The sequence below is a fragment of the Stegostoma tigrinum genome, chromosome 2 (assembly GCF_030684315.1).
Source record: "Stegostoma tigrinum isolate sSteTig4 chromosome 2, sSteTig4.hap1, whole genome shotgun sequence".
Lineage (NCBI taxonomy): Eukaryota > Metazoa > Chordata > Chondrichthyes > Orectolobiformes > Stegostomatidae > Stegostoma > Stegostoma tigrinum.
In genome coordinates, this window is record NC_081355.1 from 11,434,902 (window position 1) to 11,451,449 (window position 16,548).

Here is a 16,548-nt window from a genome sequence, read left to right on the forward strand (position 1 = left end):
TGTTCGATTCTGGAGTTCACACTTTAGGAAGAACGTCAGGGCTTTGGAAATGATACAAACATGATTTACTAGAATCATCCCAGGGTTTAGCGACTTCAGTCATGCAGAGATGTTATTTACCAAGGAGCAGAAAAAGAATAGAAGTTAATTAGATGAAGTGTTCACAGTCCAGAATGGTTTGCAAAAAAATAAATAAAGGACACAAACGTAAGATGATTAGCAGAAGAACCAGAGACCACAAGCAAACATTTTTGTCACTCATCATTTCGCACATACCACAGATAGAACATAGAACATAACAGCACAGTACAGGCCCTTCGGCCCTCGATGTTGTGCCGACCTGTCATACCGATCTAAAGCCCATCTAACCTGCACTATTGCACGTACGTCCATATGCTTATCCAATGACGACTTAAATGTACCTAAAGTGGGCGAATCTACTACTGTTGCAGGCAAAGCGTTCCATTCCCTTACTACTTTCTGAGTAAAGAAACTACCTCTGACATCTGTCCTATATCTTTCACCCCTCAATTTAAAGCTATGCCCCCTCGTGCTCGCCATCACCATCCTAGGAAAAAGGCTTTCCCTATCCACCCTATCTAACCCACTGATTATCTTATGTGTCTCAATTAAGTCACCTCTCAACCTTCTTCTCTCTAATGAAAACAGCCTCAAGTCCCTCAGCCTTTCCTCGTAAGACTTTCCCTCCATACCAGGCAACATCCTAGTAAATCTCCTCTGCACCCTTTCCAAAGCTTCCACATCCTTCTTATAATGCGGTGACCAGAACTGTACACAATACTCCAAGTGTGGCCGCACCAGAGTTTTGTACAGCTTCACCATAACCTCTTGGTTCCGGAACTCGATCCCTCTATTAATAAAAGCTAAAACACTGTATGCCTTCTTAACAGCCCTGTCAACCTGGGTGGCAACTTTCAAGGATCTGTGTACATAGACACCGAGATCTCTCTGCTCATCTACACTACTAAGAATCTTACCATTAGCCCTGTACTTTGCCTTCCGGTTACTCCTACCAAAGTGCATCACCTCACACTTGTCTGCATTAAACTCCATTTGCCACCTCTCAGCCCAGCTCTGCAGCTTATCTATGTCTCTCTGCAACCTACAGCATCCTTTGTCACTATCCACAACTCCACCGACCTTAGTGTCGTCTGCAAATTTACTAACCCATCCTTCTACGCCCTCATCCAGGTATTTATAAAAATGACAAACAGCAGTGGACCCAACACCGACCCTTGCGGTACACCACTAGTAACTGGTCTCCAGGATGAACATTTCCCATCAACTACCAGCCTCAGTCTTCTTTCGGCAAGCCAATTTCCAATCCAAACTGCTATATCTCCCACAATTCCATTCCTCCGCATTTTGTACAATAGCCTATTGTGGGGAACCTTATCGAACGCCTTGCTGAAATCCATAATTTCCTTAATAATAATTTCCTTACTTATTCTCAGTCTGAAAAATCAGAATATATTTTGAGACACAGTACATCAGTATACTTTTAAAAGATGAGCTTGTGATATCATCATTGTATCATAGAATATGACCTAATTGTATAAACACTGCATACTCCACCTTAAGTAGATCACTTGAAGTATGAATTGCTACTACAAGTATGATGCTCAGCTATAACATTAGTGTAACACTTATCTGTAACTCTTACGTGTTTGTAATTCAATAATTATACATGATAACCAGTTGAAATAAGCATCTATTGGATCCTTCAACAGTACACTCCGTTGAGGTTGTACTGGATCTTGGATTTGGATTTCTGCTGCTTTGGACAGTGGATGTTCAGGCCAATTCAGATTGGGTCACTTGGAACATAAGAATAAACTAGTGAGCAAGCAAACTAACAAATACATTTATGCATCATCCAGATAAGTCAATTTCAACTGAGTAACAAAAAAAAAATGCCATGCACATTCAAAAATACCCAGTTTCTGGACAATTCTGGTTTGTAGACTGCCAATTTTGAGAATGTCTACTTGTAATTATTTAAATCTAACTGTCTTTGTCAATGAATTGATCAAAGTTGGGAAATGAGAATGTCCCAGATTTACAACTTGAGTGAAAACAGCACATGAATAATTTATTACACTGTTTAGATCTACAGAATGGCTGTAAATTGGGAGAGGGGAGTGTGCAATAGGACCTGAATGTTCTTGTGCACCAGTCAGGTAAGCATGTAGGTGCAACAGGCAGTAAAGCAGGCAAATGGTATGTTTGCTTTCATAGCGAGAGGTTGAGTGTAGGAGCAGGGAAGTGTTGTTGCAGTTATACAGGGCCTTGGCAGGACCACACTTAGAACATTGTGTGCAATTTTGGTCTCCTTTTCTGAGGAAGTCACTCTTGCTCTCAAGGGACTACAGTGAAGGTTACCAGGCTGATTCCAGGGATGGTGGGACTGACAAGTGGAGAGATTGACTAGATTAGGATTATTTTCGCTGGAATTCAGATGAGCGAGTTGGGGGGGGGGGGGAAAGAGGGGAGAAGAGGAGATGTCATAGAGACTTTTAAAATCTTAATGGGACTGGACAGGGTAGATGCAGGGAGCCTGTTCCTGATGGACGTGTCCAGCACAGGGGTCACAGTCTAGGGATTTGGGATAGACAGAGAATGGAGATGAGGAGATACTTGTTCACCCAAAAGTGATGAGCCTGTGGAATTCATTACCACAGGAAGTAGTTGAATGTACTCAAAAGGCAGCCAGATATAGCAGTTGGAGTGAAAGCAGGATTAGGCTCTTGAGTTGGACAATCAGCCATGAACGTGATGATTAGCAGAACAGGCTCGAAGGGTACAAATGACCTCCTCCTGTTCCTCTATGTTTCTCATCATACTTTGGAAACAACAGAAGGATTTAAATGGATTTCTCCTATGATAAGATCAGTAGGCTATTGGGACATGGAGTGATCTGTACAAAAATGTATAGAGACTAAGTGTATTGCTAATTTTATTACTCCAAAACAAATTCCCTCTCAACTCACTTGGTGGCAGTCACTTATTATCAATACTACCAGAATTCCTGCTCCATTAAAAAAATCTCAATAGAGCCGTGGTAACTGTGTAGATGTGACCAATGCTGTGTGAGATTAAAAAGGCAGCATATATTTTATATTAACTAACTTATAGATCAAATAGCTATTGACAAGCAAAACCTCATAAGAAAGCTCTAAGGGAAAACTCTTTTCAAGCACAAATGGCAATATTTTGAATAAGTGCTTTGATTTGTGTACAAGATACATGTGACTAAGAACAAGGTAACACAGAATTTACACCAGAGAAACTGGTCTGTTTATATCACACATCTCCCACATTTCAAACAACATTGACTCCATATTATGCAGAGATAGTAGGAATTGCTGACGCTGGAGAATCCGAGATAACAAAAGGTGTAGAGCTGGATGAACACAGCAGGAAAGCTGACATTTCGGGTCGAGAAGGGTCAGCTTTCCTGATCCTCTGATGCTGCTTGGCCTGCTGTCTTCATCCAGCTCCACACTTTGTGTACTCCATATTATCCAATTGGCTTGAACACCCACAGTCCAAAGAACCTGACCAGAAATCCAACAAAGTCTAAAATCTGACGTAGCCTTAGTCTTGAGATTTCTGGTTGAGTGAATGTATTTGTGCTGTGATGAAAGCAGAATTGTCACCTTTTGTTAAGTACATACCAGCTACATCATTTCTACATATCTTTCTACCCGCTTTTGTCGTACACACCCTCCTCTACCCCCATAATCCTGCAAATCCCAATTCGTGGAGGAATCTGTCTCTACCACTCTTTCAGATAAAAGGTATTCCAGACCCTAATGAGCCTCCCGGTGTGAAAACGTTGCTCATTGCCATCCACTTTATTTTAGTTTCAGATCTCCAGCACCAACGGCGTTTCTGCATTGTTTCGCGTCCTTTTTGTACAGGCTGCGTCACAGCCAAAAATGAGAGATCGGAGGAGCGCTCAAAAGTTGCGTGCATGAAGAACAAAACCTGATAACGATTATTAACCCTGCCCAACAGCAAGTAACTGTGCAATGAATTGCATTCCTCGAGACACCGGACGTGGTTCCCCGACACGTCCCTTCTATTTTAGTCTCAGGATTATAAAAGAGAACTCCTTTTTGGAACGATGACCTTGTTTAAAAAAAAAGGAACCACCACGGGCATATTCTATATCCCTGTGCTCTTAACATGCACAACTTCTCACGAACCAACTCACCTTCTTTGCAAAGATACAACAGTGACACCGTCCCTTCCTTGACCTCTTTTTTCCCCTCCCACCACCTCAACAACACAAATTGACAATAGTAGGACACTGTCTTGCCAGTCGAGAGGAGAGAACAGTTTTATGAAAATAAAAGGTGTTAGAGAATGCGAACAGTGGATCCTACTTTTAGGATTTTGCAAGGCAAAAGCAGAACGGACGTATTCAGTTTTGTTTTGAATCCTGAACGGTCGAAGGTTCCACAGGACAGCCGTTGCCTGCACAACGTTCCATTTCAGGCACGCGCGCCCAGCCACCGGGGTCCTGCGTGGTAAAGACCGAAGAACGAAGATGGCGGTGCCCACAAGCAGTCAGGTCCTGTCTTTATACAGGTTGATGCTGAAAGAAAGCAAGAAGTTCACCAGTTACAATTATAGGTAAAAAGAAGTAATTTTGTTTTCCGCCAGGGAATGTTGATATTTGCTACGTACTTTGCTTATCAATCCCATGTCACACTCCTCCATCCCACTTAAGCCGCAATTTAATTTCAACCACTGACATTTTATTTATGTAGCCGTTCTTAATGCGAGAAAAACGGGCAAAAACGCAATCAAAAGCTCGCGCGCGCGCGCGCACACACACACACACACGGGAAAAAAAAATCTCAGGCAAAAGCGAGATTAGAAGCGGCGAACAGAATTTAAGTTTGATATAATAGGAACTGCAGGTGCTGGGGAATCCAAGATAACAAAGTGTGAAACTGGATGAACACAGCAGGCCAAGCAGCATCTCAGGAGCACAAAAGCTGACGTTTCGGGCCTAGACCTAGGCTCTCTGATGAAGGGTCTAGGCTCGAAACGTCAGCTTTTGTGCTCCTGAGATGCTCCTTGGCCTGCTGTGTTCATCCAGCTTCACACTTTATTATTTAGGAAAGCTGACGTTTCGGGCCTAGACCCTTCATCAGAAATCTGAGAGATCGGCTTTAAAGAAAGGTTTGAAAAAAAGGGATCAGTGGGAGATCCACAAAATGTCAGACCTGACCAGGGATAGGTGTGTTTCTGGCTTTGGGTCCTGGATAAAATTCAGAAACACTGGGTGAGACCATGAAGGGATTTCAAACCAAGATTGAGAAGTTGAAGGTGGAAGTGTCAAGAAAGTCATATGTTTATACATTGTCTTTCATGATCGTTGGAAAAAAATCAAAATGCTTTACAATCAATTAATTGTTATGGGAATGTAGGTCACCAATGCCAGACTAAAGCTTGATTAAGATTTTGTGCTGAATAAGATAGAGTTGCAACAACAAGAGCTGAGGAAGGGGTCACCTGATGAAAAACGTTAACTCTGATTTTTATTTTCTTCACAAATGCTGCCAGGCCTGCTGAGCTTTTCCAGCAACTTCAGTTTTTGTCCCTGATTTACAGTATCTGCAGTTCTTTCTGTTTTTATTTAGGATACAATCTCCGGACTTTTAGATGTATTATTAAAGTCAGTCCTTTTACAACACACATATTTCCTCCAGCCCTTCACACACTCACTGGTCATCAAGCATTTATCTGCTCATTCAGAGATAGTAGGAGCTGCCGACTCTGCAGTCTGAGATAACAAGGTGTAGAGGTGGATGAACACAGCAGCCTGGGCACATCTTGTTTTTTAAGCACTTGGCCCATAGCCTTGTATGTTACGCCTTGCAAGTGTTTATTGAAATACTACTTAAATGTTGTGATCGTTCGCACCTTTACCACTCATTCAGGCAGAGCTCTGGATACCCATCACTAATTTGGTGAAAATGTTCTTCCTTGAATTCCTTCTAAACCTCCTGTCTTTTAAATCTAAACTGCTCAATTACTGAACCCTCTACTAGGAGAATTTTCTTCCTTTCGAACTTTCTATACCTCATAATTTTGTATTTATCAGTTAAGCCCCTACCTGTCTTTTGTCCTTTAAGGGAAACAACCCCAGTCTATCTAGTTTCTCATCATAGTTGAGACGCTCCAGCCCAGCCGATATCCTGGTGAATCCTCTCTAGAGCATTCACATCCTTCCGACAGTGTTGTGACCAGTACTGCACACAACAATCCAGTTGTGGTTTAACTAACATCTTTTGCAGCTCCGTCAAAACTTTTCTGCTCTTGTATTCAGCATCTTGACACATAAAGACAAGTATCCCATGATTTCCTAACCATTTCATCTACCTGTACTGTTGTCTTCAAGGATATGTGACATGAACAAAAATCTGTGTGATCCTCTGTACTTCTAAGTACATTGTGTACTCCCTTGCCTTGTTTGTGCTCCCAAAGTGCATCACCTCACTTTTCTGGATTCAATTCCATTTGCCACTGTTCTTCCCTTCTGACCAACCTGACTGTATCATCCTGTGGTCTAAGGCTTTCCTGCTCATTTACCACACCACCAATTTTCCTGTCATCTGTAAACTTACTGATCAAACCTCCTACATTCATGCCTAGATCATTAATGAGCACTATAAACAATATTGAACCCTGTGGTACAGGAGTGTATGGGCTTTTACCTTCTTGACCAGGATACTGGTATGACATATCCTGTATGACATCTTGTCAAAAAATTTACTGAAGTACATTTAAAGTGCACAAGCTGCCCACTGTCATCTCCACACTTATTAACCACTTCAAATAACTCAAATCAGACTTGTCAAATACAATCTCGCCTTGACAGACACATGTTGACTATCCTTAATTAATCTTTGTTGGTCCAAATTGAGATTAATTCTGTCCTTCAGTATGCTAGCCTTGTCCTCCTAGGTGGTAAAGATTGTCAGTTTTGGAAGGTGCTGACAAGGGAACTTGGGAACTTGCTGCAGTGCATCTTGTTCTTGATGATCAAGACCCATTAGTTTATTTGCAGCCAAGTAATATCAAACATCTAATAAAACAAGACAAGTCAGTTAACAGCAATGTGCCTTTACCTAAGAAGCATAGCCTCAAAAAAGGTGTCACAAATTTAGGAGGGAGATGACAAATTTCTTTACTCAAATGATTCTGAATTCTTGGAATATTCTTTCTTTTAGAGGCTGAATATGCACAGCACTGGTTCAAAATAAATATTGAAAGGTTTTTAGAGGATTAAGGGATTTGAGAGATACAAGAATAGTGCAGGTAGACAGAGTTGAAGTAGAGGATCAGCCACAATCTTATTAATGGTCGGAGCAGCGAAGAATGGCCTGTTTTTCTGTTCTGAGCAGAGAACAATGTCCCAAGAAAAGCATTTCGAAAGCTGAAAGCTAGGCTAGCTGAAGACTTGGCCATTAATGCTGGTGTAATGAAAATTGAGATACATGAGCATTATCAGAGTGCAGAGACCCTAGTTGTAGCACTGGAGAAGATTACTAAGATAAGACGTGCGTTGAAGGCGTTTGAATACATTGAGATTTTAAAATATTGTGATGATATTGGATAAGAAGCCAAGAATTTTACCAAGTTCAGTGACATGTAAGTGTTTCGGAGCTTTGGATGAGCTCAAGATGGAGTCAATGATATATTGTTGCTTGTCATGGGGTCTCCTCACACTGCTTCCCCTCCTTGTCTTGGCTACCAGAACTGGTACAGTACCTGCAAATTAGACACAGGAGCAGTCTATTTGGTCCCTTGAGGCTTCTGTTAATCAGCAATACCGTGGCTGATCTGATGAAATGAAAAAGGCTTCTATGCCTACGCTCAACAAAAAGGACAATGCTTAGACATATTTAAACAGATTCCTACCAGGCTTTGACTACAACGCTCTGCATCTTCGTCCTCGTCACTACTACCTTTCACCTCTGCCTCCACCATTTTAAGTTAGCTTTCAGTTTTCAGTTCCAACTTCTGAAGTTCAAAAAGTCTCCCTTTCTTCTCATTTGTTTTTCATCTGTTTTCGATCTTCATATTCAGGCTGCATCAGTTGTGATTGATTTTTAGCCATTTACAATTTCCGATTGCATTTCTGGCAATTGTAAGTATCGAGCTATTGCTGCAATTACCTCCCCTTTCCTCATGGGGAACGCAATTTCAACTCCAACTTGCCTGCCAATTCCAAAAGTTGCACACCTTCTGTAAACTACCCCAAGTGACTTCTTCCACACCAGGAAAATTTAACCTCTGAAAGAGCCATTATTACACAAGGCACACCCTATTTGAGCGAACTCAATTCAATGCCCAAAAAGGGAACACCGATTCACTAACCCTAAATCCTAAGTTTAATGGAGATGTGCGAGGGACGTTTTTCACACAGAGAATGATAGCAGCTGGAATGCACTGCCAGAAGAGGTGACGGAAGTGGGCACATTGAAAACATTTAAGAGGCACTTAGACGGGTACATGAATAGGGAAGGAATAGAGGGATACAGATCGAAAAATGGCAGGTTTTTTTTAAGATTAATTACAGCATGATGGTCAGCACCAGCTTGAAAGGCCAAAGGGCCTGTTCCTGTGCTCTACTTTTTCATTTGATCATTCATTTGCCTATACCTGCTGTCTTGTGATTTTTGACCTTGTCAGTCCCAGTCCAACACCAGCACTTCCACATCAGTGAGGGATAAGGGGCTGTGGAAGAACAAAGGTATTTAGTGTCTGTCTGCAAAAATCAAGAAAATCTAACATGTAAGTATGCAAAACAAGAATATTGTCCTGCTTGACTCTGCAATCAACCTTATCAAAGGCTGAACATACTTGGCCTCAATGCCTGTTATCCAGCTCAGTGAAATAATGCTTCCTCCAGTTCTTACACTTTAATGATTCATTTGGTTATGATTAAGTGTTGTACATACATTATCACAAAGTAAGTTATGAAAGTTCTTTGTATTACAGTCACAATGTGATCTGGATGGTTGAATCTTCTTCCCAGTGCAATCCTACTGCAGTATATTTTAAGGCTTTTTATTAAGTTAGTTTTTATCTCCCAGGAAATCTATTGTACTGCTCATGTGTAATCATTGTTCTGCAACACTGCAGTGCTGTACCATCTCAAGGTGCAAGAAGGACACTAATTCCCTTGACTTCAGGTTGATCTTGGAGTACAGCATTTATAAATAAGGCTGTTTTTAAACTTGCTTAATTGTGGAAGTTGACCCCTGATGCTGAAAAGCAGTTATAATCTATAACGCCTTTGGTGTTTGCTGATTTGCTGTAATTGCATCAATATGTTAGATTCTAGGAACAAGGTTATGTTCATTAATGACTTGTTAGTACTATTGTTTTCTCTTCTCTTGTGTCCTTTCCCATCTCAGTGGATAATTAAATGGTAGTTTGCTGTGACTTGTGCTGTGGGATCTTTTCTATCCATCTTGAAAAGGCAACACTGGTGTCAGTTTAAAACCAAATCCAAAATATGGTCTCTCCAACAGTACACCATTCTCTCACTACTAAACTTATGTGCTTAAGTTGTGGACTTGAATACATAATCCTTTGACTGAAGTGTTATCCTCTCGCATAACTCCACTTTGGTTCAAAACCCTCAAAGTACTTCTCACGATAAATGTGGAAAAAGCCCATTAGCCAAACTTTAAAGCAATTGCTGTGCACCTGCTCCCTGCAATATGAATAGACTGATTTCCAGAACACAAAGCAACTTCAACACTATTGTAGAATTAGTTTCATTCATGTACTTAGTGACATTTCACCTTCATTTACTCTGCTTTCCCATTTGGAGTAAGGGATCAAAATTGGAAAGATGTCGTATATTAAAGACTAGATAGAAGGTTAGAGAGTAAAATAGTTTATGAGAAACGAGGGTGCAATGATGGCAGGAATGGAAAACGAGGGGAAAAAAATGGAATATGATAACAATCAAGATAAAAATTTACGAAAATATAAAACTAAAGGCTGTATACATAGTGAATTCATTACAAGTATTGAACTAAAATATGATCTGATCACCATTACAGAGACATAGCTGCAGGACAACAGCAATTGGATCCTCAATATACAGGGTTATCTGACATGTCAGCTAGAAAGCTTGAACTGTTTGCCTTTTTATTATGTAATGTGACAGGATTAAGCCAAGATCTCGAGTAAGGGCACCACTCGATAGGTGGATCTGCAATATAACTGGATTTGCAAGGGATCCACAAGTGAAGATGTATTTTCTACATCCACCTTGTCAGGACTATTCAAGATCTTAAGCTTCAATCAAATCACCCCTCAGTCTTCAAAATTGCAATGAAAATGGACCAGCATGTCCAATCCCTTCTCAGAAGGTAATCTAATAAAAATCAGATGATTTTGCCTGAATGTGAAGAAAGGCACAGAATAATGTGAACAAAGAATGAGAGGAAGCAAACTACAAAATGTAAAAATGGATACCTAAAATTTCTACAGTTACTTAAAAAGGAAAAGAGTAAGAAAAATAAGTTCGCCGTCCAGAGGGTGAGAACGGAAAGTTTATACCAAATGATAAGGAGATGGCAAATGAAATTAACCAATATTTTGCTTTTATTTTCAAGATAGAGAATACCTAAAACGTTCCCATAATTGCTGTAAGTCAGGAGGTGGAAAGAAACAAGGAACTTAGAGAAATTAAAATCACTAAGAAAGCAGGACAAAACAAACCAATGGGCTGACAGTTTTCAAGTCCAGATAGACTTGCAAAACGATTTACATAGGTTAAATTAGGCTGCAAAAATCTCGCAAATGGAATAAAATATGGGAAAAGTATGAAGTTCTTCACTTCAGCAGAAGAACAAAAAACTACTGTATTACTTAAGTGAAATGTAGAAGAATTTGGTCATTCTAGTGCATGAATCCCAAAAGGTTGGTACGTAGGTATGGCAATTACATAGGAAAGTTAATGGGATGCATATTAGGAGAGGAATTGAACTTAAAAGTAAGCTTGTTATATATAGTTATACAAGGCATTCATGAGACTGCATCTTGAATGCTGATTGCAATATTTAAAGAAGGTCTAAATTGGTTGTATACAGTTCAGAGGAAATTCATTAGATTGATACCTGGATGGAGCCAGTTGTCTTATGAGAAAAGCATGAACAGGCTGAGCTTGTTTCCACTGGACTTTAGAAGAGCAAGAGGTAGCTTGAGTGATGTATAAGGTGGATGTGGAATGGATGTTTCCTCTAATTGGTAAGTCTAGAGCTAGGGGACACTATGGCAAAATTTGGGGTCATCTTTCTAGGATAGTGATGAGGGTCTTTTGTTTCACTCTCACAGGGCTGTACGACATTGGAATTCTCAGCTTCAGAAGCAGGATTAGGAAATATTTTTGGGACCAAGGTGGATAGATTTTTGTTGGACAAGGGAATCTGAGGTTATCAGGTATAGACTTGAATGTGGAATTTCAAACAAACAGAACCACTATGATTTTATTGAATGGTGGAACAGGATTGAGGGGCAGAATGGCCATCTTGGCCTACTTTGTACATTTTTGATATTCACAAGCCTTTTGGCCCAAACTGGTCCACTCCAACCAAAATGTCCATACAAGTTAACCCTATTTCCCTACACCTGGCCCATACCCTTCTAAACCGTTCCTATCCATGTGTCGTCCAAATGCCTTTTAAACGTTGTTAAGGTACTTGCCTCAACCACTTCCACTAACAGCTCATTCCATATATGTACCACCCTCTAAAAAAGTTGCCCTCAGGTTCACACGTATTCTTTCCCCTTTTACCTTAAACTGATGCCCTCTAGTCTGTGATTCTCAAACCCAGGGAAAATGATCGAGTGCATTCACCATATCCCTTGCCTCTCATGATCTTGAACACTTCAGTAAGATGCCCCCCTCAGTCTCCTACACTCTAAAGAAAAAGGTCCCAACTTGTCTAAACTCTCCCATAACTTACTCCCTCGAGCCCTGACAACATTATGAGAAATTTCTGCATTCTTTCTAGTTTAATAACATCCTTGCTATAGGAAGGTGACCAAAACCGAACACAGTACTCCAAGTGCAGCCTTACTAACATACCGTACAACTGCAATGTAACTTCCCAACTTCTATATTTAGTGCCCTGACAGATGAAGGCCAATGTGCCAAAAGCTGCCTTCACTGCTCTGTCTACCCGTGCCTCCATTTGCAGAGAACCGTGCACCTGAATGCCAAGGTTCCTCTGTTCCACTACACCCCTGAAGGCCATACCATTCACCATGAAACTCTTAACTCGATTAGACTTTCCAAAATACAACATCTCACACTTGTACTAAACTCCATTTGCTATTTCTCAGCCCACTTCCCCAACTGAATAAGATCTTAGTACAATTTCTGATAACCTTCCTCACTGTCCATGATACTACCTATTTTAGTGTCATCTGCAAACTTACTAATCATGTCTTATATGTTCTTATCCAAGTCATTGACATAGATAGCAATGGATCCAGCAATGACCCCTGAGGCACACCACTAGTCACATGCCTCCAGCCCAACGAGCATCCTTCCATTATTACTCTGCTCCCTACCATCAAGCCAATTGTGTATCCAATTTGCCAGCTCTCCCTCGCTTCCATTCATTATAATCTTTCATAGCAGCCTACAGTGTGGAACCTTAAAGGCCTTACTGAAATCCATATAGACTACTTCTACCATCTGCCCCCAACCTTCCTGGTCACTTCAAAGAGTTCTAACAAATTTGAGAGGCACGACCTCCCATGCATGAAGCTATACTAACTGCACCTAATTGAGCTTCTAGTGGTAAATTTGGGGGCAGCACTTGAGAAAGTGAATTGTACTCATTACTGTATTTAAAGTTGTACATTGTGATGACCAAATGCAGCAAGAAGAATATTTTGCTCTCTTTTTGCTCCTGAAGGTTGGTTCTAATAGAACTGAGTTTTTAAAAAGAATTACTTGACCATGAGTAAAGCAATGAGGACCAAGCCAGCCAGATCTCTTGGTTAACGAGTCAAGAGTTCATTTTATTATTTTAACCTAACAGTTATAAACATTATTGAAAAGTTTAAAAATTCTGGATTTTGCAACATACATGCAAGCAAACAAGATAAGTTACAGATTGTGGGAAGGTAGAATTGGAGAAAAGTTAAAATCCATAAATAAAATGATTGTCAGTCTTTTGGTGGCCCAGAAGTTCAGTAGTGTTGCAACTGATTAAGCTGGTTATTCCTCTCGAGACTCTCAGTCTCTTTTAAAGAGAAATCAATCTTTTTCTTCAAGGTCCTATGGCAGTTGAAGGTCCTTTTATTTTTAAATTCTTGTATCTCTTGCAACATTCTCCAATTTGCAACAGAGAAAGGGTCTGATCTTTTAAGAAAGACTTGTTATTCCACCTGCAGGTTTTCTTGCTGTTACTACCTTCTGTATCCAAAAGACAAGTGTGTACTCACTGTTTTGCACAGCGAGAGTTTTGATCATGTCATAGCTGATAACTGGTGGTACACTGTGGAGGAAGAGGTTTCTGTCTCCTAATGTCAAAGCTGTGTAAATGTAAATATATGTAATGTAAAGGTGCCATTGAAACATTTTTTTGCATAATGTTTTGGTAAGCTCCCTTTGTTTCTGGTCGTCCCTGCAGATGAGATGGCTGTTGCTTATTGACAATTTCAACTCTCTTGATATAAATTGATTGTTTAGAAATGTTATTTATACAGCCTTGTGGAGCTTGTGTAGCCTAGTTAGATTGCTTTTGCAGCTATTTTAGACACAGTGCCCTACTCTTTTAGAGGTTTTGTTTTAAAGTCCCAGACATTACATCAGCCAATAGAATTAAAGATTAACTGTGTTTATGTTATAACTTCAAAGTAGCATTACTCTTAATTGAGATTGAGGTATTGAGAAAGTGGAGCTTCAATAATTGAGTTACATCAGCGTCCATTTATTTAAGAGTTGGATATTGGTGGCTTCTACATCAACTTAACAGGATGATGGGAAAAATTATGTCATACGTATTCTTAATGAAATAACAGTACTACATGACAACACTACATGATACATTTACCGGTGGTCAGCGTCTCAAAGGTTACAGGGAGATATAAACATTGAGCAGATGGACACATCAGTGGCACATGGAATTTAACCCTGATAAGTGTGAGATGATGCACTTTAGAAGTAGTAACAAATCAAGGGAGTACTCAATGAATGGCAGAAAACTAGGAAGCTCAACTCAGCAGACAGCTCCTGGTGCCTGTCACAAACACTTGATGGTAGCAGGGGAGGTTAATAGTGCAGTTAAAAAAAGCACATGGGACACTTATACTTTTAACCATGACTTTTAAAGGAAAGGGGAGGGAGGTTATGTTTTTGCACTGTAAGAGTTGCTGAGGAGATTTGCCAGTATGTTGCTTGGGGTGGAGCATTTTAACTTTGAAGAGGGACTAGATAAACTCAGGTTATTTTGTTTGGAGCAGAGACATTTCACAGAGGATCTGATGGAAGTGGGCATGAACAGAGTGGATAGAAGCATCTATTCCCCTCAGTTGAAGAGTCAATAACAAGGAAGAAAACTTTTAAGGTGAAAGGCATGACATTTGGAGGAGTTTGAAGAAGCTTTCTCTAAACCAGAAGGTGAGGGTCTGGAATGCAATCTTGGGAGAATGGTTGAGGCAGGAAATCTCACCACCTTTAAAAAATACTTGCATGAGCACTTTAGATATCAAACATTGAAGACTATGGGCCTTGTGTTGGAAAATGTGACTGGCGTAGCTTTGTCAGTGAAGCCTTGATGGCTTGAAGGGCCTCTTCTGTATGGTATTCTGCTGTGAAAGATGGACATGCAGCAAACAATCCATCTTAGACAGGTGTCTTTATATGGTGCACCTTTATTGATATATGTTTTAAATAAAATATCCTTCAAAAATAATATCTGAATGTGCCACCCGTAGAACTGAAACTGCCCTAATAAACATACATGACATCTCCTGTCATGATGATGCAATGTCTTTCCTTGACCTATACCATTATCAACCAAACCATCCTTCTCAAATGTACCTCTGATGTCCAGCTTCATGGTGTTGAATTTCTTGCTTCCACCCATTGTCTAACAGTACTTAGAATAATTCCAGTGACTTTTATTCCAACTGTACTGTTAGCTGTTTTTGGCAACCTAGTGTCCTTGATCTTTTTATACATATCATTAAATACATATTAATGATCTAGTCATGGGTAAAGGGATAATGGGATTTAAGTTTGCGTATATTGGAAACAAAGTAAAGAGTGAGGAGGATAGCAGACTTTAGAAAGATGCAGATGAAATAAAAAGGCACGTTACAGATATGAGCTATTATGGAGAAGTGTGAATGTTGCATTTAGGAAAGAAATGAGAAGTAGTATAAACTAAACTGTAAAACTTTAATTATGGAGTCATAGAGTTATATGACACAGAAGCAGACCCTTTGGTCCAACTCATCCATATCAACCAGATATCCTAAACTGACCTCGTCCAATTATGGATGGCACGGCGGTTCAGTGCTTAGCACAGTTGCCTCGCAACACTAGGGGCCCAGGTTCAATTCCACCCTCAGGTGGCTGTCTGTATGGAGTTTGCACATTCTCCCTGTGTCTGCGTGGGCTTCCTCCAGGTGCTCCAGTTTCCTCCCACGGTCCAAAGATATGCAGGCTAGGTGGAGGCCATGCTAAATTGCCCATAGTGTTCAGGGATATGTAGATTAGGTGGGTTATAGGAGGTTGGGTCTGGTTCGGAGTGAACTGGTTGATCCGAAGGCCTTGTTAAGAATTTCTAAGAAAACTTGTCAACATTTGGCCTTGTCCCACTAAACACTTGCTGCTCATTTACCTATCCAGATGCTTTTTAAATGTCAAAATTGAACCCGGCTCCACCATCTCTGGAACCTTATACCATACATGCACCACCCTCTACATGAAAAGTTGCCCCTCAAGTCCCTTTTAAGCCTTTCTCTTCTCACCATAGAACTCTCGAACTAGGGGGCATAGATTTATCTTGGGGGGAAAAAGACCTTGGCTATTCACCCTATCCACGCCCCTCATGATTTTATAAACCTCTTTAGGGTCACCCCTCAGCCTCCGACACTCCAGAGAAAATAACCCCACCCTATTCAGCCTCTCCCTTTAGTTCAAACCCTCCAATCCCAGCAACATTCATGTAAATCTTTTCTAAACCCTTTCAAGTTTAACATCTTTCCATTGGCAGGGAGACCAGAACTGAATGCAGTATTCTGAAAGTGGCCTAACAAATGTCCTGTATGGCCGCAACATGATGTCCCAACTCCTATTCTGCATGCACTGACCAAAGAAGTCAAGGATCAAACACCTTCTTCACCACCCTGTCTACATGCGACTCCACTTAAAGGACTATGCGCTTGCACCCCTAGGTCTCTTTGTTTGGCAACTCTCCCCACGGCCTTATCATTAACTGTATAAGTCCTGCCCTGATT

At 40.5% G+C, this 16,548-nt stretch overlaps 2 protein-coding genes across 17 annotated transcripts in view; one reads left to right on the forward strand and one right to left on the reverse strand.

Annotated features, from left to right (window-relative positions):
* The window catches only part of fars2 (phenylalanyl-tRNA synthetase 2, mitochondrial), a 380,692-nt gene extending 376,127 nt beyond the window's left edge, over nucleotides 1-4,565 (reverse strand). For 7 of the 16 annotated variants that reach the window (XM_059652271.1, XM_048520843.2, XM_059652262.1 and 4 more), the window contains exon 1: nucleotides 4,241-4,565. The gene's annotated coding sequence lies outside the window, so the exon portion shown is untranslated. The remainder of the gene's footprint in view (nucleotides 1-4,240) is intronic. The other 9 variants (XM_048520903.2, XM_048520876.2, XM_059652287.1 and 6 more) reach the window with 6 other exon arrangements.
* Nucleotides 4,387-16,548, forward strand: part of LOC125446915 (LYR motif-containing protein 4) — a 165,760-nt gene continuing 153,598 nt past the window's right edge. Inside the window, exon 1 of the mRNA XM_048520924.2 lies at nucleotides 4,387-4,662. Within this exon, the coding sequence (XP_048376881.1) occupies nucleotides 4,577-4,662 (86 nt within the window). The 5' untranslated portion in view covers nucleotides 4,387-4,576. The remainder of the gene's footprint in view (nucleotides 4,663-16,548) is intronic.